Raw genomic sequence first — 24,015 nt, 5'->3', positions numbered from 1 at the left:
AGGAGATCAGTTTCTGATCATGATTTCTTGGGGTTTCAATGTTGGAGCTTCCAACGAGCCCGAGTATGAGGCTCTGTAGCGTTATTCTCAGTGGAGTAGAAGTGCACATGCTCAACCTCCGCTCCATTGGTTTGCAGCGCTCAACAGTCCGGAATCTCTGCACTTCTGCTCCATTCGGGACCAGGCTGCAGAGCCTCATTCTTGGGATCGTTAGGAGTCCCCGAAGTCAACTCTGCAGAGATCAGCAAGTTTTTACCCAATAAATGCATTGGAAATAGGTTTATTTTTTTGGGAATAAGGGGCACTTTGCACACTACGACATCGCAGCTGCGATGTCGGTGGGGTCAAATCGAACGTGACGCACATCCGGCGTCGCAGTCGACATCTGAGTGTGTAAATCGTTTTTGATACGATTAACGAGTGCAAAATCGTCGTAATCATATCATCGGTGTAGTGTCGGTTATTCCCATAATGTCGCGGCAGCGACAGGTACGATGTTGTTCCTCATTCCTGCGGCAGCATACATCGCTGTGTGAGAAGCCGCAGGAGCGAGGAACATCTCCTTACCTGCGTCCCGCGGCTCACGCTGGCTATGCGGAAGGACGGAGTGTTGCGGGATGTTTACGTCCCGCTCATCTCCGCCCCTCTGCTTCTATTGGCCGTCTGCCGTGTGATGTCGCTATGACGCTGCACGACCCGCCCCCTTAGGAAGGAGGCAGGTCGCTGGCCAGAGCAACGTCGCAGGGCAGGTGAGTGCATGGGAAGCTGCCGTAGCAATAATGTTCGCTACGGCAGCTATCACAATATATCGCAGCTGCAACGGGGGCGGGGACCATCGCGCCCTGCCTCTCTACCATCGGCTTGCGATGTCGTAGTGTGCAAAGTACCTCTAACTCTTTAAAGGAAATCTGTCTGCAGGTTTGTGCTATGTAATCGTAATGTGAAGACCGCATGCTGCAAGGGTTAAAACAGAGAATACAGGCATGCCTGTTTTGTCAATGTCCAATCTGATGTTTGTTTGCTATGTCTGTTTAAGGAGTAGGTCCTTTATCATTGCTTGGACTACAAAGTCATGCACGGTAGTCCGGCACACCCCCTCCTCTGATTGACACCTCATTGTCAATGTACAATCTCTATAGAAGAGCTGCCGCCCCACCACCGTGCGGAGCTGCCGCCCCACCTACACCCCACCTACTGTCTCCTCCCCATAATCCTATAGAATGTAAGCCCGCAAGGGCAGGGCCCTCTTCCCTCTGTACTAGTCTGTCTACTGTAACTTGTACATGTATTTTGTATGTAACCCCCTTCTCATGTACAGCACCATGGAATCAATGGTGCTCTATAAATAAATAATAATAATAATAATAATAATAATAATAATAATATAGAAAGCCTGGTAGGGGCGGGGCAGCTCTCTCAGCTCTGCTACATGGCTAAATCTACAAATTGTGATTTATACCACAACGGCTGCAGCCAGTAATCTAAGTGATACATCGTTGGATTCAGAATCTCTTTGCCTACATCATGCTGCTGTCAGATGAAACAGCAAAAACCTGCTGACAGATTCCCTTTAAGGAAAGGTGCTGCTATAATGGGATATCTGTAATGATTTTTGGGTTAAGATATATAGGGTTAGTATGTCATGTGCACATGTGCGCATCCGTTTTTTGCTTACGTGAAAGCTTCCAGTTCATTTTCCATGTTTTCCCCCACATTCTCTTTTATTAATGCATAGTCCTTGTATTATGTCTATCATCGGATGTACAGTAGAGAGAATCCAGTCGCTTCAGTGGGCGGAAAAGCGAAAATTAGAGGTCAGCTTCCCTTATCCTGTATAATGGAGTGTGAGAAGCCTTTTTGATAAATTTCGGAGCGTAAGACGCTTCTCTTGCTCCATTACGACCAATGAAGCGTGTCCGCATCACTTTACCCGTTTGGGCTTCACACGGAGTTAAATAATGTGTAAGACCTTTAACAGGAGCGCCGCGCCATTTTCACGAGCCGCCAAAGCCATCACTCAGCGATGTATCTTAATGTAAGATGCGGCTGAAGTAAAAAATGATGGCGTCAACGTGTCACACAGCCGGGGTGTCTGAGCGTGGCCAATATGGAGACCGTCTCACTGACCTTCAGTGACTGACAAATATTGGAATAGGCTGATGGGGTCAGCGAGCAAAACAGCTACAGGTGGATTTGTAACCAGCTCTTCTGGGGTCCTCAATCCTAATGCCTAATTATGCCATTCTGCCCACTCCACATACCACTATATAGGTGTAATATGCTAAGAAGCGGTGGCTCAGTGGTTAGCACTATACAGTGGGTGGCTCAGTGGTTATCGCTATACAGTGACTCACTGGTTAGCATTATAAAGTCGCTCAGTGGTTAGCACTATTTGGTGGCTCAGTGGTTTGCACTAATGGTGGCTCAGTAGTTAGCACTATACAGTAACTCAGTGGTTAGCCTATACAGTGGTTTAGTGGTGAGCACTATACGGTGGCTCAGTTGTTAACTGTGTTCAGTGGGTGGCTCAGTGGTTGCTGGGTACTCGTAACTAGTGATGAGCGGGCACTACCATGCTCGGGTGCTCAGTACTGGTAACTAGTGATGAGCGGGCACTACCATGCTCGAGTGTGCTGTAGTCATAACTAGTGATGAGTGAGCACTACCATGCTCGGGTGCCTGATACTCAAAACTAGTGATAAGTGAGCACTACCATGCTCGGGTGCTCAGTACTCGTAACTAGTGATGAGCGGGCACTACCATGCTCGGGTGCGCTGTAGTCATAACTAGTGATGAGTGAGCACTACCATGCTCGGGTGCCTGATACTCAAAACTAGTGATAAGTGAGCACTACCATGCTCGGGTGCTCAGTACTCGTAACTAGTGATGAGCGGGCACTACCATGCTCGGGTGCTCAGTACTCGTAACTAGTGATGAGCGAGCACTACCATGGTTGGGTGCTCAGTACTGGTAACTAGTGATGAGCGGGCACTACCATGCTCAGGTGCTCTGTACTGGTAACTAGTGATGAGCGAGCACTACCATGCTCGGGTGCTCAGTACTCGTAACTAGTGATGAGCGGGCACTACCATGCTCGGATGCTCAGTACTGGTAACTAGTGATGAGCGGGCACTACCATGCTCTGATGCTCAGTACTAGTAACTAGTGATGAGCGAGCACTACCATGCTCGGGTGCTCAGTACTCGTAACTAGTGATGAGCGGGCACTACCATGCTCGGGTGCTCAGTACTCGTAACTAGTGATGAGCGGGCACTACCATGGTTGGGTGCTCGGTACTCGTAACTAGTGATGAGCGGGCACTACCATGCTCGGGTGCTCAGTACTCGTAACTAGTGATGAGCGGGCACTACCATGCTCGGGTGCTCTGTACTCGTAACTAGTGATGAGCTCTTTTCTATTGAGCTTGTAAGCACTGTTTTGTAGCCTGACAGGATCTGTGGAGCTGTTACCTAATCCCGGCCAGCTTCAGCTCAGTGTTTACAAGCTAGACTGTATTGCTGGTCTGTTTCCTAGGCAACAAGCCATAAACAAAGGACAAATGTTAATATCTCAAGAACGGCTGTGAATTTTAATGAGCAGTAAATTGCAAAAATGTTTATTTTTACCAGACCTATCCGACAATATCCATCTATGAAGCTGAGGATGACCCTTTCAAATAACTAAAAGTAAAATATAAGTATTCGGGCTGTATAATACTTTGCTTTTTCTTCCAGTTTAGTTGCTGACCTTGTGGTGTTTAACTCTGCCTTTAACATGGAGTCTTTCCTAACGTCCATCAGCAAGTTCCTGAAGATGATTCCAGACCACCGGCCTAAGAACCTGGAGCGGCTCATCAGACCCAAGTGCCGGGTCATTCACTTCCCCATCACATTTCCTGACGTCAGCCGGTAGGTGACCTCTCAGATCCGCATAAAGTGACAATAATGAGACTAAGCAGCCGTTCTTGTACTCACCTGTGGTTTTCCAACCTCTAAATAATGTTTCATATACAAAAATGTCAAAAATATTCCAAAAATTCTACTTTCCGCTTAAATTTTGTGAGGTTTTTATGTTGTCGAATTTCCAGTCCTAGTTTTATCCTGGTGTTAATGTCATCCGATGACCTTTCTAACCCTTCCCTGTAAGTGGCAGACTCCAGCGTACAATAGCTTTTCCTTCATTCAATTCAAATTATTGCCACCATGCAGCGGTCTTGACCTTACTATGAAGAAGTCCAGGATCCCGGCTTTTTGGCAAAATTTCACTTAGGCGGGCTTTGCACGTTGCGACATCGCAAGCTGATGCTGCGATGTCGCACGCGATAGTCCCCGCCCCAGTCGCAGCAGCGATATCCTTGTGATAGCTGCCGTAGCGAACATTATCGCTACGGCAGCTTCACATGGACTCACCTGTCCTGCGACCATCACTCTGGCCGTCGTGCGGCGTCACTGCGACGTCACACGGCAGGCGGCCAATAGGAGCGGAGGGGCGGAGATGAGCGGGATGTAAACATCCCGCCCACCTCCTTCCTTCCGCATATCCTACGGGAGCCGCGGTGACGCCGGTAGGAGATGTTCCTCGCTCCTGCGGCTTCACACACAGCGATGTGTGCTGCCGCAGGAGCGAGGAACAACATCGGACCGTTGCGTCAGTGTAATTATGGATTTCGCCGACGCTGCACCGATGATACGATTACGACGCTTTTGCGCTCGTTAATCGTATCATCGAGCCTTTACACACTACGATGTCGCATGCGATGCCGGAAGTACGTCATTTTCAATTTGACCCCACCGACATCGCACCTGCGATGTCGTAGTGTGCAAAGCCCGCCTTAAAGCAGATAAGTCACCAGATTTCACACTACATTATGCAAACAATATTAATCAAATATTTTAGACCAGATGAGGCCGCTGTACTCACCATTTGTCAGATATGCAGACTTTTTCAAGCAACGATGGTGCAGCACAGCTCTGTGCTAGGACGGATTTTTACTTGGGATTTCTTTGTTTGCCATGAAAAAAAATTTAGTGTAATCCACTACAAAATCTGAAATAAAATTTGCACAATTTGCTGCTGATTTTATCGTAGATTTTTCTGTGGAAATCAGTCCTGTGTGAACATAGCCTTACAGTATTGAGGAAAGCTGGGTGACAACCAATACTTCTGCTGCCTTCTGTCTGTGGAATAGAGGTGGCCCCATAAGAAAATAACATGACACCTAGAACACTGCTGTTTCTTCCTCCTTTGCAGTGCTTTTTTTGCGGCGGTAGGTGCCGGTACGGCATACTGGAAAATCTGAAGAGCGCTGAGGGCCAGCACCTCTGGCTCTGTTCACATGGCTAATTTGTAAACTATGCAAATTATCGATGTGTTGAGCGGAGGCACAAGCAGAGCAGCTACTGGAGCTGCAGGACCTGCAATGTCATGTACATGTGACTCATGTGGGCGGAGCCATGGAGTTTTGCCCAGCGGGAAAAAAGCTGTAGAAGATGGAGGAGTGCAGGGTATGTGAGAGAGGGGTGCAGAGGGTGGCAGGCTGTGCAGGGGGAAGAAGGATGCAGGGGGGATAGAGTGAGATCAGGGGTATGGAGAATTGAGAGATGAGGGGTATGGAGGATGGAGAGATCAGGGGGATCGAGGATGGAAGGAGCAAGGGGATGGAGGATAGACAGACCAGGGGGATGGAGAATGGAGGGAGCAGAGGGATGGAAGATGGAGAGACCAGGGGGATGGAGAATGGAGGGAGCAGAGGGGATGGAGAGTGGAGGGAGCAGGGGGATGGAGGATGGAGAGACCAGGGGGATGGAGAATGGAGGGAGCAGAGGGGATGGAGAATGGAGGGAGCAGGGGGATGGAGGGAGCAGAGGGGGATGGAGAGTGGAGGGAGCAGGGGGATGGAGGATGGAGAGACCAGAGAGATGGAGAATGAAGAGACCAGGGGGATGGAGGATGGAGAGACCAGGGAGATGGAGAATCGAGAGACCAGGGAGATGGAGAATGGAGGGAGCAGGGGAATGGAGAATGGAGGGAGCAGGGGGATGGAGAATGGAGGGAGCAGGGGGATGGAGAATGGAGGGAGCAGATGGGGATGGAGAGTGGAGGGAGCAGGGGGATGGAGGGAGCAGGGGGATGGAAGATGGAGAGACCAGGGAGATGGAGAATGGAGGGAGCAGGGGGATGGAGGATGGAGAGACCAGAGAGATGGAGAATGGAGGGAGCAGGGCGATGGAGAATGGAGGGAACAGAGGGATGGAGGATGGAGGGAGCAGGGGGATGGAGGATGGAGAGACCAGGGGGATGGAGAATGGAGGGAGCAGGGGGATGGAGGATGGAGAGACCAGGAGGATGGAGAGAGCAGGGGGATGGAGGATGGAGGGAGCAGGGGGATGGAGGATGGAGAGAGCAGGAGGATGGAGAGAGCAGAGGGATGGAGGATGGAGGGAGCAGGGGGATGGAGAATGGAGGGAGCAGGGGGATGGAGGATGGAGAGAGCAGGGGGTTGGAGGATGGAGGGAGCAGGGGGATGGAGAATGGAGGGAGCAGGGGGATGGAGAATGGAGGGAGCAGGGGGATGGAGGATGGAGGGAGCAGGGGGATGGAGGATGGAGGGAGCAGGGGGATGGAGAATGGAGGGAGCAGGGGGATGGAGGATGGAGGGAACAGGGGGATGGAGGATGGAGGGAACAGGGGGATGGAGAATGGAGGGAGCAGGGGGATGGAGAATGGAGGGAGCAGGGGGATGGAGAATGGAGGGAGCAGGGGGATGGAGGATGGAGGGAACAGGGGGATGGAGGATGGAGGGAACAGGGGGATGGAGAATGGAGGGAGCAGGAGGATGGAGGGAACAGGGGGATGGAGGGAGCAGGGGGATGGAGAATGGAGGGAGCAGGGGGATGGAGGATGGAGGGAACAGGGGGATGGAGGATGGAGGGAGCAGGGTTCATTGAGTTTTGTTTCGTCAAACTTGTCTTAGAAGTATAAAATAACGCATTATTTCTCGGTTGGTGCAGCTCCGGCACACAAAAGACCCCGAACAGACGTGGAGACAGAAACAAATCAGATGATAGAGATTTAACGTGGCCACCGGTTCTTCAACTATCGAACCTGCATCAGCTAGTGTTAATGATCCTGATGAATTTGGTTGAAATTTGGCATTTCTTATAGAATACAGCCTAGCTAAGTCAAAAAAACATATTTTGCAAGTGAAAAAAAAACGATTACACAGTATTAGTCAGTTTTTATTTTTCTTTTGAAATCTGAATTAGATAGTTTTTGATTGAAATTAGCATACAGTGTACAAAACTGAAAAATGAGAAACAGGGCCGCACCATCCATTGATCAAGTTGAGCAGTTTGCTCAGGCGGCACTATATTCAGGGGGCGGCAATATATTCAGGGCCGCCTGGGGGGCAGAGCTGTATGGGGACTGCCTTTTTCCGCCGCCCAGTGCCTCAACAGGTAAACCGTGCACAGGATCTCCCGGCCGTCGAACAGCATGACAGCACCCCCTCGCCGCTCCTCAATCTCGGCCACTGGCTGACAGATTCGACCACTCCCTTTCCTCGCTCCTCAATCTCTGTCGCCGGCACCGGACATCACCCCCCCCGGCTCCTCGCCTCAGAGATGCGTACCGGCAAATATTTTTTTAGAAAAAAAGCGCTGCTCCTTTTGTATAACCCTACATCAATTCCTAAATGTACACCACCAAAAAGAAAAAAAAAAAAAAGATTCATGCTCTCTCTTTTTCAGGTGTAATCACTTCTAATTTTTTTCCATGAGGAAGGGGCACATCTTTTATAGACAGAAAAGTAGGAGCAGAGACATAAACTTCTTAGTTGAGCTTTTAGTTGAGAGCAGAAAGGCTAATGGACAGTAGCCAAAGCAATGCATGCTGGGAAGAGATGAAATGCAGTTCTAGAACCTATAGTGCTGTAAGGATGATGAAGGAAAGTAACTGCATAATCAAATAAAGTGGATGCCAAGTCACAGACATGAAAATCGGGGTACTACCTGGACATGTGAGACCACCCTAAAGTAGTTTTATTTGAGGGGGATATGAAGGCAACTAGACTAGAGCAATGCATTCTGGGAAGAGAAGGAAATGAAGTTCCCACACCTATAGTGCTGGAAGAATGGCGAAAAAAAGTAACTGCATAATAATTATAAATAGTGGATGGCAAGTGACAGACCATGGAAATCGGGACAGTATGTGGACATATCAGACTGCCCTAAGTAATCTGTGGAAAATGAGGGCACCTAGACTAGAGCAATGCATGCTGGGAAGAGAAGGAAATGAAGTTCCCACACCTATAGTGCTGGAAGAATGATGAAGGAAAGTAAATGCATAATAATAAAAAGTGGATGGCAATTGACAGACCATGAAAATCAGGATAATACCTGGACATATGAGACTGCTCTAATGTAGTTCTATTTGTAGAGATGAGGGACTAGACTAGAGCAATGCATGCTGGGAAGAGAAGGAAATCAAGTTCCCACGCCTATAGTGCTGACAGAATGGGGAAGAAAAAGAACTGCATAATAATTATAAATAGTGGATGGAAATCGGGACAGTATCTGGACATATGAGACTGCCCTAAAGTAGTTTAATCTGTGGGGGGATGAGGGCACCTTGACTAGAGAAATGCATGCTGGGTAGAGAAGGAAATTAGGTTCCCACACCTATAGTGCAGGAATAATGGTGAGGAAAAGGGTCTGCATAATAATAATGAAAAAAAAAAAGTGGATGGCAAGTCACAGACCATGACAATCGGGACATGACATGGACATATGAGACTACCCTAAAGTAGTTTTATTTGTGGGGGATGAGGGCATCTAGACTAGAGCAATGCTTGCTGGGAAGAGAAGGAAATGGGGTTCCCACACCTATAGTGCTGGAAGAATGGTGAAGGAAAGGAACAGAACTGTATAATAAAAAAGTGGATTGCAAGTATAATAATAATATAATATATATTTGCAACTAGAGTAGAGTAATGCATGCTGCGAAGAGAAGGAAGTGGGGTTCCAACACATATAGTGCTGGAAGAATGGTTAAGGAAAAATACTGCATAATTAAAAAAAAGTGGATGACAAGTCACAGAACATGAAAATTGGGACATTACCTGGACATATGAGATTGCCCTAAAGTCGTTTTATCTGTGGGGGATGAGGGACCTAGACTTTGCGGACAGGTAAGCTTTAAATCCTAAATTACAGGAATTTTTTTTATTTTGGGGGAGACAATATTTTAACTCCACTTGTTGCAAATGAAAGTTTTGCTCGATAGATGACACAAACACACGTTTTTGTCCAATTAATCGTCTTCTCTGCATCTTTCTTCCTCCCTGGATCCTGCATCTTTCCTCTTTAAAATACTGGTGCGTTCGTTTGATTTTCGGATCTCGCGGCTCCCCTGAATATAGCTGAGTGGAAATGGAGAAGAGAAAGGTTAAGGCTTGCTGCGGCCGCACCGCGCTGTGCAGAGCCCGCTCCTCGCCCAGAGTGTTTCTCAGTTATTCTCAAATGGTAATTTGCTTTATCCAAACCAAACGCACATAGTGTAAGTAAGTGATTATTTGCATGACTGACAATCACTCCGCGCCTGCAGTCCTTTTAAAATGCATAATTTTGCAGAGATGCAAAATAAAATACGTAAAAAAAAAATAAAAAAAATTCTCAAGGCTAAAGAACGTAGGTGATTTATTTTCTGCAATGTCCGACCTCTGCTTCTGCTCTGTCCTTAACCCTTTGTGTTCCTACTTTGCAATTTTTAAAGTGCGTTTCCCTCCAAGCTTTCTGTTATAAGTTAAAGTGTAAAGTTCTATAATTCTCGGTGACAACCAAAATGGCCATTTTTGTTAGTCTGCTTTGCCAGAAATGTCTAACCCCTTCCCATCTGACCCATTTTTACTTTTTGCCCTTTTAATTTTTTTTCTTCCCTTAATAGCAAAATCCCCAATTTTTTTGTCTTTTATTTTTTCCTCGACATGGCCGTTTGAGGGTTGTTAATTGTTGTTTATTATTATTATTATTATTATTATTTGGTAACATGAATTGTACTTTTGATTGACGTCATTCAAAGCTACAATTCCATTCTATAATTTGTTGTTTTTTTTTTATTATTATTATTATTATTATTATTATTACTAATACTATTATTATTATTATTATTATTATGTAAGATGAATTGTACTTTTGAATGACGTTATTCAAAACTACAATTCCATTCTATAATTTGTTGTTTTTGTATTAATATTATTATTATTATTACTATTATTATTATTATTATTATGTAAGATGAATTGTACTTTTGAATGACGTCATTCAAAACTACAATTCTATTCTATAATTTGTTGTTTTTTTTATTAATATTATTATTACTATTATTATTATTACTATTATTATTATTATTTGGTAAGATGAATTGTACTTTTAAATGACGCCATTCACAACTACAATTCCATTCTATAATTCCATTATAATCTGCTGAAAAATAGTAAAGAAGAATTCCAAGTAACATGATTTTGGCAGATCAGTACGATTACGGCGGCACCAAACTTTTTGTATAGTTTTATATTTTACTGGTTTTAAAATAAATGATGAACTTTTATAAAGAAAAAGAATTTACTTTACTTTCTGAGACCTGCAACTTTTGGGGGGGCTTTTTCGTCATTATAGATGTTTGGGGGGGGTTCGGTTTTCCATGTGAAAAGCTGTAGTTTTGTTGGTGCCGTTTTGGCTGCGTATGACATTTTTGATTGCCTTTTATTGCACCTTTGGTGGTGGCGGTGCTGTGACCGGAAAACATATCAATTCTGACAATTTTTAGAAGGTTTTTTTTTTTATTTTGCAAAATATATATTAAAAGGGTTGTCCACTACTTTTACATGGATGCCCTATCCTTAGGATAGGTCATCAATGTCTGATCGGCCGGGGTACGACACTCGGCACCCCCGCCAATCAAGTGCTCTCGGTCCCGGTGGCAGCGGCAGAAGGCAGTCGGAAATGCTCAGTTCCGGAGCTGCTCTGTCTTCTGATAGCGGCCGCGGCTGGGTACTGCACATCCGCCTCCCATTCTAATCAATAAGAGGTGCAGTACATGGCTACAGCTGCTATCAGAAGACAGAGGAGTTCTGGAACTGAGCATTTCCGGCTGCTGCTGCCGAGACCGAGAGCAGCTGATCAGTGGCGGTGCCGGGTGTCGGACCCCGACCAATCACACACACATTGATGACCTATCCCTAAGGATAGGCTATCAGTGTAAAAGTAGTGGACAACCCCTTTAAGAGGGTTAGGATAGGCCATCAATGTAAAAGTAGTGGACAACCCCTTTAAGTGAGTTAAAAGGGTATTCATGTTTCACTGAAGCACTCGGCGTTCTTCGGCACACAAAGCATGGTTGGATTGGTGCCGAATGTGCGCACCACCGCTCTACTCGGATTGGGGGAAAAGTGCTCCTTTCTGGTGATCGGTGGCGGTCTCAGCGGTCAGGTGAATAGTTGATACTCCTTGTAACTGTAATCTCTATATCGATACAAGACGCTTATGGATGCCACAATACCAAATATGCTCATTATCTTCTCTTTGGTCTCAGCCAAAACGAGAAATCGGAAAGCGGTAAATTCTTAAAGGCATTGACCCATCTGGGAGATATATTATCATGTGGATAGGATATTCCAAAAATTTGCAAGAAATGCAGATCCTATGATCGAGGCTCCACTGTCCAAAATGTAGAGGCGCCCAAGAAGCGCTGCCCGTTGTTTTGCTTTTTTTTTTTTTTTAAAGGGAGCACCAAAAATGGCCAAGCGCGCAATTTTCGGAGAGCTACCGCTCGCGCCACACATGATCCTCGAGCAAGGAGACATTGTGATGCGGACAAGGAAAATGCCTGAGGTTGATTTAGCGGCAAAAGTTTTCATGTGCTCCCCGCGCTTCCACCGGCGTGCCGCTCCGTATAAATGTCTGCACATTGCTCAGCATCAGCCGCTCATCCGGATCTGCTGTAGAAGATGGTAGCTCTGCAGACGCTCGGCCCAGAAATATGGTGAATATTTAATGGCTGCAGAAAACTGTTCTTGTTACCGATCTGTTATTTTACACTCCACCGTTTGCATTTTTTAGGAGCCTGAGAACAATACAACCACAATACAGCGCGCGTCTCGCTTTAATCCGGCCCCAAGTAATGGAAAACCCATGTTCAAATAAAAAGCGTCGGTCAGATTGGGATTTTTGTTTTCACAAAACTATCATGAAAATAACAACATTCTTCGCACTCGGCAGGACAGGCGGCTTTTAGATTTCAAACAAAATTATTTTCTGGGGGAAAAATTAGGTTAACGCCGAAAAGTTGTTTTTCTGGACAATCCCCTTTTACTGTAAAGGAACCTGTCACCAGATTTGGTGACTATAAGCTGCAGCCAGCGCCAGTGATCTCTTATATACAGCATTCTAACATGCCGTATATAAGAGCCCAGGCCACTGTGTATAACATAAAAAACACCTTTATAATACTCACCTAAGGGCGGTCTGGTCCGATGGGTGTCGCTGCTCTCTTGTCCAATGCCTCCTCTCTACGGCAATCGCCGTCCTCCTTCTTCGCAGGCCCGTTTGCATGATGCATCCTACGTCAGCCATACAGGCAGATCAAAGTAGTGTAATGGCAGGCATGAAGAAAGGTCAAGGAGAGACGCCAGACACACCCCCTCCTGCGTACCACCCCCGTGCCCCAAATATACAGATCCTAGACCAGCCCCCTCCTGTGCCCCACCTCTAGACCAGCACCCCAAATATACAGATTCCAGATACGCACCCTTCTGTGTGCCACACCCACAGCAGCACCCCAAATATACAGATCCCAAGACACCGCACCCCCTAGACCAGCACCCCAAATATACAGATCACAGACCAGCTGCCTCCTGTGTGCCACCCCCAAACTAGCACCCCAAATGTACAGATGCCAGACCCGCACCCCCTAGACCAGCACCCCAAATATACAGATCCCAGACCTTCACCCCTAGACAAGAACCCCAAATATATAGATCCCAGACCTGCCCCATCCTGTGCGCCACCCCCAGACCAGCATCCCAAATATGCAGAGCCCAGACCAGCGACTTCCTGTGTACCCGGCCCATACCAGCACCCCAAATATACAGATCCCCCCCCCAGACCAACTCCCTGCTGTGTGCCACCTCCAATGCTGTACCTCAAATATACAGATTCCAGACTAGTCCCTTACTGTGTGCCACCTCCAGAGCTATACCCTAAATATATAGATCCCAAACCCCCCTCCTGTGCGTCACCCCCAGACCAGAACCCCAAATATACAGATCCCAGATCAGCCCCCTAGATCAGCACCCCAAATATACAGACCCCATACCTGTGCTCTCTTGTGCGCCACTCCCAGACCAGCACCCCAAATATAGTGCCCAGACCAGCCCCCTCCTATGCATCCTCCCCAGACCAGCACCCCAAATATACAGATCCCAGACCAGCCCACTCCTGTGTGCCACCTCCAAACCTGCACCCCAAATATACAGATCCCAGACCAGGCCCCTCCTATGCATCCTCCTTAGACCAGCACCCCAAATATACAGATCCCACACCAGCCCCCTCCTGTGTGCCACCCCCAGACTTGCACCCCAAATATACAGATCCCAGACCAGACCCCTCCTGTGTGCCACCCCAAGACTTGCACCCCAAATATACAGATCCCAGACCAGCCCCCTCCTGTGTGCCACCCCAAGACTTGTACCCCAAATATACAGATCCCAGACTAGACCCCTTTTGATTGAGACATCACACTTGACCCTAAATAACCCTTTCCACGCCTCTGACCAGATTTTCTGGTACCACTTCTCCCCGCTCCTGTACTTCCCTGAGCAGACAACATCCAGCTCCGATCATCTGTGATTGCATGTGAAAGCACAGGAACAGGGGGGAAAGTGTGCGGGGGGCACAGGAGAAGATCTGTATACAGGGGATTACTGCTCTGAGTCTACGTCAGCTGCTCGGGCTATGTGTCCTGCATGGAGATGTGGGAACGGCTGCCCGTCTTCTGCTAATAATCCAGGAGCGCAGCGAGCGCGGTGATGTGATACCAGTCAGTATGTGTTGTACATATGAGACGTGTAGTGTGCGATTGATCTGCACATTCCCTGCCCATATATCCTGTCCCAAAACCCACAACACTTACTGCTTTACACATGCTGGAGTCACACGAGGACGTACAGGAAAAAATGTGCGAGCCAGGTGATCGAGCCTAGCAGTGTCCTCTGCTCATACCGGCTATATTGTGGGGCTGATGTTATTCTGGGGATCTATGGATTATGGTGCATTGCTTTATCCCTATGCAGACCTATATATTTTGTTTTTTTTTCGTTTTGGACACTTTTTTGGGGTCTTTTTTAAAGGGATTTTCCCATCTTGGAATTTCTAGGACCCCCACTCATCCTTAAAATTAAAAATATGTATCACTGACTCGGCGATGCACCCTCTGGCCGTTCGGTACGGTACCGCTGAAACAAATGGCCCCAGGGCCGCATTCTGTACACCCGGATTAACCGGAGTGACCTCTGCAGAGAAAAGAAGACCCTTTTATTTTTAGTATCGGTCAGGGCCTAAAAAGGCAAACCGCACTGCTGTGATGCCATCACTTTGAAATGGTAAAACACTTTTAATGGGTTAATCCCAAAATGATAAGCTATCCAGTGGTCCAACCACTGTGATCCCCAGGTCACTAAAACCAGGCTTTGATTCCCTGGTTCTGCCCTCTGAAATGGAGCCTTGGTGCTAATTTTGACCTTCGCTCCATTCATTGTCTTTTAGATTGCCGGAAATAACTGAGCACTGTACTTGATTGTCACTGACAGTTTCGTAGACGATGAATGGGGTGGACATCAAACATGCCGACCCCGTGCTCCATTCAGTCATAACTTTGGATCCTGGGAACCGGACTCTGCAGAGCCCTGTTTGAGTGAGTCAGGGGTTATAATGGTCGGACCTCCAGCGATCATTGTTATTCCCTATTGACAAGGAATTATGATTTTGGGAATGACCCTTCAAGGATTCCCATCGCCAAGATCCTATTCCAATATGTAGTAGGTGTAATAATAATAATTTTGCCAAATACCTCCAATTAGAAATGTAGTGTAGTTCTCCTGATTAGCTATGTCTCTTACATCATGTGCAGGGCATTATAGCTTAGGTATCCATGGTTATATAGTGACAGCTATGCTTGGGTATCCAAGGTTATATGGTAACAGTTAGTTAGTTTCTTGTGGTCGTAACCATGAAAGCCAAGGATCTTGGAGATGGGAATAACCCGTTAAGTGTTACCACCAAGTTACGATAAGTTCTGGCATTCATTGGGGCTTATAGTCCACACTAGTGAAAATCCTTACTTATCGTAACCATTCAACTTCCGGTCAGCTGTATTATTTTTGCGTACAGTACATTGAACAGACTGTCTCATGAGGACAACCTGTCTACATATGCTCATTATGGGTACATGGGTCATGTAGTCCTGGGATCAAGAGGTCTCCAACACCTCAAACACTTAGGCTTCACCCACTGATCTTTATCCGTTTCTCATTTTGAGAACGGTTTTTCAATATTCACGAACAGTAGAATGTTTAAAAAAAGCTTGAGACATTGATTTACTACGTGTTGCAAAGGTTGCTTGAAAGATCTTTTTAGTCACCTGGGGCTTGAAGGGGTTGTCCACCCCTGGTGAAAATCCTCACCAAGTGCTGCCAGGCTTGTTGAAGATGTCACCTGGGTTGGACAACTTGGCCATACAATGTTCATTCGGCTGACTCTTATCTCTCCTGACTCCCCCATACTCATGAGCGCTCAGTTCACTTGTGTCCTCTATGAACCTTCTCTGTCCCCTCCTCACGCCTCCAGTGGTGGCTTAATTCTGTGCTGAACAAAAAAGATCAGCTGTTAAAATGCAACCGGCTGCATCCTTTTCTCCTTCAATGTCAAGTATCAGTTGAAGTTTGGAGGCCTCCTCCACATTAGATCGCTGTCAGTTGAACGTTCATTTGGCTGACCCTTATCTCTCCCCATACTCATGAGCATTTGGTTTGGTTGTGTTCTCTAGGAGCGTCCTCTGTCCCCTCCTCACACCCACTCCTCAACAAATGCAGTGTTTGCTAAAGATATCACATGCAGTAGACTACCTGGCCACACAGAGTAGTAGTATCTCTCCTGACTCCCCGATACTCATGAGCGCTCAGTTCGGTTGTGTTCTCTATGAACCTCCTCTGTCCCCTCACTTCTCTGGTGGTGGCTTATCTCTGTGCTGAACAAAAAGGATCAGCTGTTAGAATGAAACCGGCGGGATACTTTTCTCCTTTAACGTCAAGTATCGGTTGAAGTCTAGAGGCCTCCCCCACATTAGATCGCTGTCAGCCGAATGTTCATTTGGCTGACGCTTATCTTTCCCCAAACCCGTGAGCGTTCGGTTTGGTTGTGTTCTCTACGAGCCTCCTCTGTCCCCTCCTCACACCTCCGGTGGTGGCTTATCTCTGTGCCAAACAAAAAGAATCAGCTGTTAAAATGCAACCGGCTGGATCCTTTTCTCTTTCAACGTCAAGTATCTGTTGAAGTTTGGAGGCCTCCTCTACATTAGATCGCTGTCAGCCGAATATTCATTTGGCTGACACTTATCTCTCTCCAAACTCATGAGCTCTCGGTTCGGTGGTGTTCTCTATGAACCTCCCCTGTCCCCTCCTCATGACTCCGGTGGTGGCTTATCTATCTGCCGAACAAAAAGGATCGGCTTTTAAAATACAACCGTCTAGATCCTTTTCTCTTTCAACGTCAAGTATCGGTCGAAGCCTCCTCCGTACACATTAGATGGTGTGTAAACTGATCCATCAGTGATGTTACCTCCTCTCCACTAGCCCCTGTATCTTGATTACCCAAAATGATTAAATGTTCCCGTCTTCCACACTTCACGATTTTGGCCACTTTTATCTTATGATCATGGGAACCTTTAATCCTTTTGGGTAATAAAGATACAGGGGCAAAGGGAGTGGATATCACTGAAGGATCAGTTTACACACCAACTAATGTGTACGGAGGAGGCCTCCAGACTTCGACCGATACTTGACGTTGAAAGAGAAAAGGATCCAGCCGGTTGAATTTTCACAGCTGGTCCTTTTTGTTCGGCACTGGGATAAGTCACCACCGGAGGCGTGAGGAGGGGACAGAGGAGGCTCACGGAGAACACAACTATGTAACCCTAGTGGCACATAGTCCTGCACAGATGCTGTATGCACAAAACGGAAGGCTTCATCTATTTTTTATTTCAAGTTTATCAAGACAATTTATATTTACAAAAAAAAAATGAAAAATTGGGAAAAGAGAATCTTCCCGCTAACTTTAGACGCCCCCTTTTTCTGGAGTGTGAGAACTTCGTCTTTTTATTTAACAGGTCAGGAAAGATATTCCTAGAAATTAGGAAACCAACATTTTTTTTGCCTTAAATTCTCACAAATGGGGATGAAACAAGCACTTCCTTGGGAACATACGACCATTCTACTTCTCATAGATGATGGGACTTTTTTTTTTTCTTATTCCCGGTCTCTGAAGCATAATAATGTTACAGAAACGTAAGGATCCCACCGTAAGGGCTGAACTTATACTGCAGGATCCACATTGCTAGGAATTAAAGCCTGGGCTCCTCGCCCAAGCGAATCTGGAATAACTGGGAACGACACATAAACAGAAATGTTATATACCTTGGAAACGAAACTCTTTACTGCAGTGTATACATCGCAGCATTTCATAAAAATATATTATACATTTATGGCTGTTGCCATTGGCTTCTAAAATAAACACAATTTGCGTTGCGTTCCGATACTGAGCTAATTTATTGAAATGCTCGTATCTGATGACCCGACAGTCGGTAGTTTGACCCCTTTCCGTAATTAAATTGACCGTGGTTGATGGGAAAAGTCGGAGGTGAAAAGAAAAAAACTTTTTGAAAAGTTTGTCAAAGTTCTATTTTTGTTTTAATTTTCTGACGTGGTCCCGGCGTTTGATGAATATATCGAGTTCTGCTCGTGTGGCGTACAATACATTCCCACACAGCTTGTATTTTGTGTTTGTGTTGAAATTTCTCTGGAGGATAAATGTCTTGTAAAACATTCTTGCTCCGCAGCATGAACGAATTATTAAACTCCAGAGCATTAAAAGAGAAGTGTACTGAAGAAAAGAATTTTTTCATTAAAATGCAGTTTGTATTGATAAAACAGATTACCAGCATTTGATGAAATGTGAAACTTGGATCCATCCATATCGCTAAATCACCGTAAGGTTTATTTTGGCACAAAGAGAGAAGAACAAAATAAACGTCAGGACCAATTAATACCTACGAGTGCTCTAATTGACTTTATTGTGCTGTTTAGGCTTTAAAGATTCATTTTTTTTATTATTTTTTTAGCAATATTTTATTAATATTTTTTTCAGTTGTCTAATTTTCTTTTTTTTTTTTTTTAACTTTTAATAAAGATTTTAGTCACTGGTCACAAATAAAAAAAAAAAATAAAAATAAAATAAAATAATGGATGACCTGTACATTTTTAATTATTTTTTTTTTTAATTTTTATTTTTTTGTTTTTTATAATTTTATTTTTCTTTTCGATTAACAAACGTTATTCTACTACTCTCGTCAACAATTAAAAAAAGAGGAAATAACGGATGACCTGTACATTTTTAAATATTTTTTTATAATTATTATTTTTTCTGCTTTTTATAATTTTATTTTTCTTTTCGATTAACAAACGTTATTCTACTACTCTCGTCAACAATTAAAAAAAGAGGAAATAACGGATGACCTGTACATTTTTAAATATTTTTTTATAATTATTATTTTTTCTGCTTTTTATAATTTTATTTTTCTTTTCGATTAACAAACGTTATTCTACTACTCTCGTCAACAATTAAAAAAAGAGGAAATAACGGATGACCTGTACATTTTTAAATATTTTTTTATAATTATTATTTTCTCTACTTTTTATAATTTTATTTTTCTTTTCGATTAACAAACGTTATAATCCTACTAGTCTCGTCAAGAATAAAAAAAGAGGAACTAACGGATGACCTGTACATTTTTAAATTTTTTTTTTAATAACTATTCATTTTTTTTCTTTTATCCATTTATTTTTCTTTTATTTTAACGAAGATTATAATCCTACTACTCTCGTTAACAATTAAAAAAAGAGGAAATAATAGATGAACTGTACATTTTTAATTAAATTATTATTATTCTTTTTTGTTTTTGGCTTGTTTATAATTTTATTCCTTTTTTCTATTAACGAAGATTACAATCCTACCACTCTAGTCAACAGTAAAAAGAAAAAAAAACAAAAACCCAGAAATAACGGATGACCTGTACATTTTTAAATATTTTTTTAATCACTATTTTTTTTCTGCTTGTTATCCTTTTATTTTTCTTTTCTATTAATGAAGATTATAATCCTACTACCCTCGTCAACAATAAAAAAAAATAGGAAATAATGGATGACTTGTACATTTTTAATTAAATTATTATTCTTTTTTTTTTTTTTTTCTCTTTTTGGCTTGTTCTAATTTTATTCCTTTTTTCTATTAACATCGATTATAATCCTACCACTCTCGTCAACAGTAAAAAAAAAAACAAAAACAAAAATAACGAATGACCTGCTCATTTTTAATCACATTTTTATGTATTACTAGCTGTACTACCCGGCTTCGCCCGGGTTAATAACTGTTAACAAAATAGAATGTATTAACATTCCCGGGATAGAATGTATAAATCGAATGTATTAACGCCCGGGATAGTAACTGTCTCTCTGTTTTTCTCCCATTCTCTGTCTGTCTCCCCCTCTGTATATATCTCTGTCTCTCTATCTCTTTGTCTGTCTCTTTCCCTGTCTGTCTCTGACTGTCTCTTTCTCCGTCTGTCTCAATCTCTTTCCCTGTTTATCTATCTGTCACTTTCCCTGTCTGTCTTTCTCTCTCTTTCCCTCTGTCTCTTTCCCTGTGTGTCTCTTTGTCTGTCTTTGTCTGTCTCTTACCCTGTCTGTCTCTTTCGCTCTCTTTCCCTGTCTGTCTGTTTCCCTGTGTCTGTCTCTGTCTTTGTCTGTGTCTGTCTCTTTACCTGTCTGTGTCTGTCTCTTAACCTGTCTCTCTTTTTCCCTCTCTTTCCCTGTCTGTCTCTTTCCCTTTCAGTCTGTCTCTTTGACTGTGTCTATCTCTTTGTGTCTGTCTCTTACCCTGTCTGTTTCTTACCCTGTCTGTGTCTGCCTCTTTCCCTGTCTGTGTCTGCCTCTTTCCCTGTCAGTGTCTGTCTCTTTCCCTGGCTGCATTGTGACACGCCAACTTTCCATATAAGGGCATGGCTGAGCATTCTTCTGAAGTTCTGGCTGCACTGTGGCTCCCAGCTCCATTCGCTTTAATGGAGGCAGGTTTTTTGGTGAATAACTTTAAAGCGCGGGGTTAAAATTTCCCCTCAAAACATAGCCTATGACGCTCTCGGGGTCCAGAAGTGTGAGTGTGCAAAATTTTGTGGCTGTAGCTGCGACGGTGAAGATGCCAATCCCAGACACACACACACACACACACACACACAGCTTTATATATTAGATTATTATTATTATTTTATGATTTTATTCCTCCTCTCTATTAACAAAGATTATTTTAATCCTACCACTCTCATCAACAATATAAAAAAGAGGTCGAATTAGCACTTTTGGATTATTATTTTTTTTTTTTATTTATTTTATAAATAACATTTGAAGACTTGTTTTTAATTATTTTATACCATTTTTTTCCAAAGATCAATGTATGAATTCAAATATTGCTGTCATTTTGGCAAAAGAAGTAGTTTCAAAAGATGAACAAAAAATATCTTCACTGAAGAGAAAAAAATGGAGAGAAATGGTAAAAATGTGGATTGAATTTTTTAAATTTTTTATTTTTACCATAACAGTAAAAAAATGAAGAAACATGGAAACAAAATAGATACAGTTTTTAAAATATTCTATTTATTTTACCATAAAAGTAAAACAATGTTTAGAGAAAAATGGAAAATAATTGTAAAAAAAAAAAAGGTGGATACAATTGTTAAAATATTTTATTTATTTTTACCATGAAAGTAAAAAAAAAAGAGAAAAATGGAAAAAAAATTGTAAAAAAAGAGATGGATACAATTTTTTAAAATATTTTTTTATTTATTTTTATTATAAAAGTAAAAAAAATTGTATGGAAAAATGGAAAAGAAATGTAAAAAAAAAAAGTTAAAATATTTTATTTATTTTTACATTAAAAATAAAAAAATGAAGAAAAATGGTAAAAAATTAGATACAGTTGTTAAATTTTTTTTTGTTAAAAGTTAAAAAAAGAAGAGAAAAATGGAGAAAAACCGGTAAAAAAAAAAAAAATTCTGATACAATTGTTAGAATATTTTGTTTATTTTCACCTTTTTATATATATACATATATATATATATGTGTAAAAAATATTTTTTACAGTGTGAATGAAGTAATCATTATCCTCATTGTCAGCGCCATTTATCAGTTGGCAGGCTGGACATTGACACATTGAAATGTAATAGTAATGGAGCGGGCGGAGAGGAAGTCCTGTGACATTCGATGCAGACTCATTTGTCAGCGAGCGGCTCTGCTGGGCTTCTTACCTTTCCCAATATCAGAGCTCATATTTTCCCAGCCTGTGATGTGAGAAGTCACTGTGGGCAAAACCTTTGTGGCTGAGATCCCAGAGACACTCCCAGGATAAGAATTTAACTGTTTCTTAAATCCTTGAGACGTCTTGGGTTTGAATCTACAGAACGATCCAAGCCGATCGACCCCCTTCCCCTACAACTCGGTAATAAAAATGAGACCCGATTCCCTTGTAATTTCGGGCAGCCCTGGATTGTCGTATTCATGCCATGTTTTTTTGCAGTAAATCAGGCTCCGTGGCAGCTATATGAGAAGGTGTTAATCTAGGAATGCCACAGTTTGGTGCTGGAGGTCCTCTTCCGAAGCCAAAGGTGCTCAGTTCACGCTTTTCAACACTTTGTAAATTGCAGGAATGTTTTGAAAAAAAAAAAAAAGAAAAAAATTGAAAAAAAAATTTGACAGTCATTTGTGGGGTTTTAGAACTGCCTGTTCTAGGGCATGTAACAGGAAACACGCAGTAAAACACCGATATCAATCATATGGAAATGCTTAGGTGACTCAAACGTGGGTATATGTGTGTCGCTGGGGTCAGGCCAGAAAGAAGGGGCTGGGGGGTGAGAACCAGGGCCGGGGGTTTATGGGATACTGTAATGCTAAGTGTTTCATGTACCTTAGTAAAAGCAATCATTTACATGTCTATAAATCAGGCTGATGCAGGTCGGCAGTCCGAATCCACAGGGAAGTCTAAAAATAATAATAGGCTAGCAGACATCACTATGGCTCCTGGTAACGAGGAACAAACTCAACTGTATAGAGTGATACAGAACAAGACCCCCGAACATCTGCTTCAGGACCTGATACACAACATGTGCTCAGCCCACCCTCATCAGCAGTCGTGTATCCCCCCACAGATTGTCAGCTCCTGTGGCAAGGGTCTACCCCATGTGTCCTATAGTGTGCCTGTGTAACGGGGGCAGGGGGCGCCTCAGGGGGTGTAGTCGAGTCCCCTCGCCTTGTGGGCCGCAGGCTGAACCCCGGCCCGGCCGTCACTTGCAAAACAGGTGTGTTGTTGGGGCAGAGTGTGGATGCATGGGGCCCATTCATGACAGCGTTCTTTCTGTGCTCTCCAGCTCCTTCTTCACTTTCAGGAAAGAGACAATTGCAGGCAGCGGGTAAACCAAACACCGATTTATTAAACAAAGCTTCCATCTTTTTGTTTGCAGCAGGTTTACTTTAGTATGTTACAAGTTACAAGTCCTCTTCTACAAAAACGGTTTCCTTTTCCTCTACGGGCACTTTCCTTTGCCTGCAGGGGCCAATTGTTATCCCCCTAGCAGTGGTACTCCTATCCCGATTTTAGTCCAGCCCTTTCCCAGGGATTTGTATTGAACTAGGGGACGGCTCCAGTACTCACTACCGGCTCCGGATTAGCTCCAACTTCTTCGCTCCACTGCCACAGCACCCACTCCTGCACTCTGCCCCGGCACTTCTCCTCAGCTCTCTCCTGTTACATTCCCAGCACACTGCCCTGCATTCAGAGCCCAACCCCCCTTCTCCTCCTTCCTAGGCTGCCCTGCCCCTTCCTTCCCTGTCACTGTTACCAGGGGAACCACTCACTGCACTGGCACCTAGGGGGGGAGAACCGTACATAACACATAACATGGTACACTGTGCCACCATACTCCTGTGGCGTCTTCAGGGGGGGAAAAACGTCTTCTCCACACTAGGGGTCCGTCCACCCCTTACATTCCTCCCCTCTTTAACCTCAGCCTCCTGGCGAGGTTCCGCACCTGCAAGACAACGCATATAGCAAACACACACACGTTTCTTCAGCAGTATTCTTTTTCTTTCTTATCAATAAAAAAAAAAAACATTTTAAAACTAACGTATCAAAGCACACCAGATTGGCACACAAGTCCGGTGCCCGGCGTCCCTCCAGGGGAGCTCCCGGTCTTGGCTGATCTTCTGCCCGGAGGCTCTCCTCAAGCACTCCCGGTCTTAGATGAGCCGCGACCAACAGAAACAAAAGGGTTCTTTACTTAACAGTCGCGGGAGAAGTCCATGCATAGTCCCTGCATTCTTCTATTCCCGGGTTCAGTTCTTTTAACGTAGCTTTAACCATAAACACTCACCGGCTTCCAACAGTACCGGCTTTCGACAACGAACACATCTTTTTCTTCCGGATGATTAACCCTCACGCTGGGTGGTATGCACGCAGCCATTCAGCCCGCTGGGCCCTCACATGGTCGGAGAGGGACTGTACAGGTAAGCGGGGTAGCCTACGAAATGGCTCATAACCCGGTGGCTACGGTACTTCCTTCTCCGGTTCAGGCCCTTCAGCCTCCTGC

The 24,015-nt window shown here is 44.1% G+C and overlaps 1 protein-coding gene across 2 annotated transcripts in view; it reads left to right on the top strand.

Annotated features, from left to right (window-relative positions):
* Positions 1–24,015, top strand: part of QTMAN (queuosine-tRNA mannosyltransferase) — a 295,652-nt gene that overhangs the window by 64,264 nt on the left and 207,373 nt on the right. For both annotated transcript variants that reach the window (XM_075317177.1, XM_075317176.1), the window contains exon 4: positions 3,735–3,908. In XM_075317177.1, the coding sequence (XP_075173292.1) occupies positions 3,735–3,908 (174 nt within the window). The remainder of the gene's footprint in view (positions 1–3,734; positions 3,909–24,015) is intronic.

This window comes from Anomaloglossus baeobatrachus, chromosome 7 (assembly GCF_048569485.1).
Source record: "Anomaloglossus baeobatrachus isolate aAnoBae1 chromosome 7, aAnoBae1.hap1, whole genome shotgun sequence".
In the NCBI taxonomy this organism is placed as follows: Eukaryota; Metazoa; Chordata; class Amphibia; order Anura; family Aromobatidae; genus Anomaloglossus; species Anomaloglossus baeobatrachus.
This window is presented reverse-complemented; position numbering and strand designations above follow the sequence as displayed.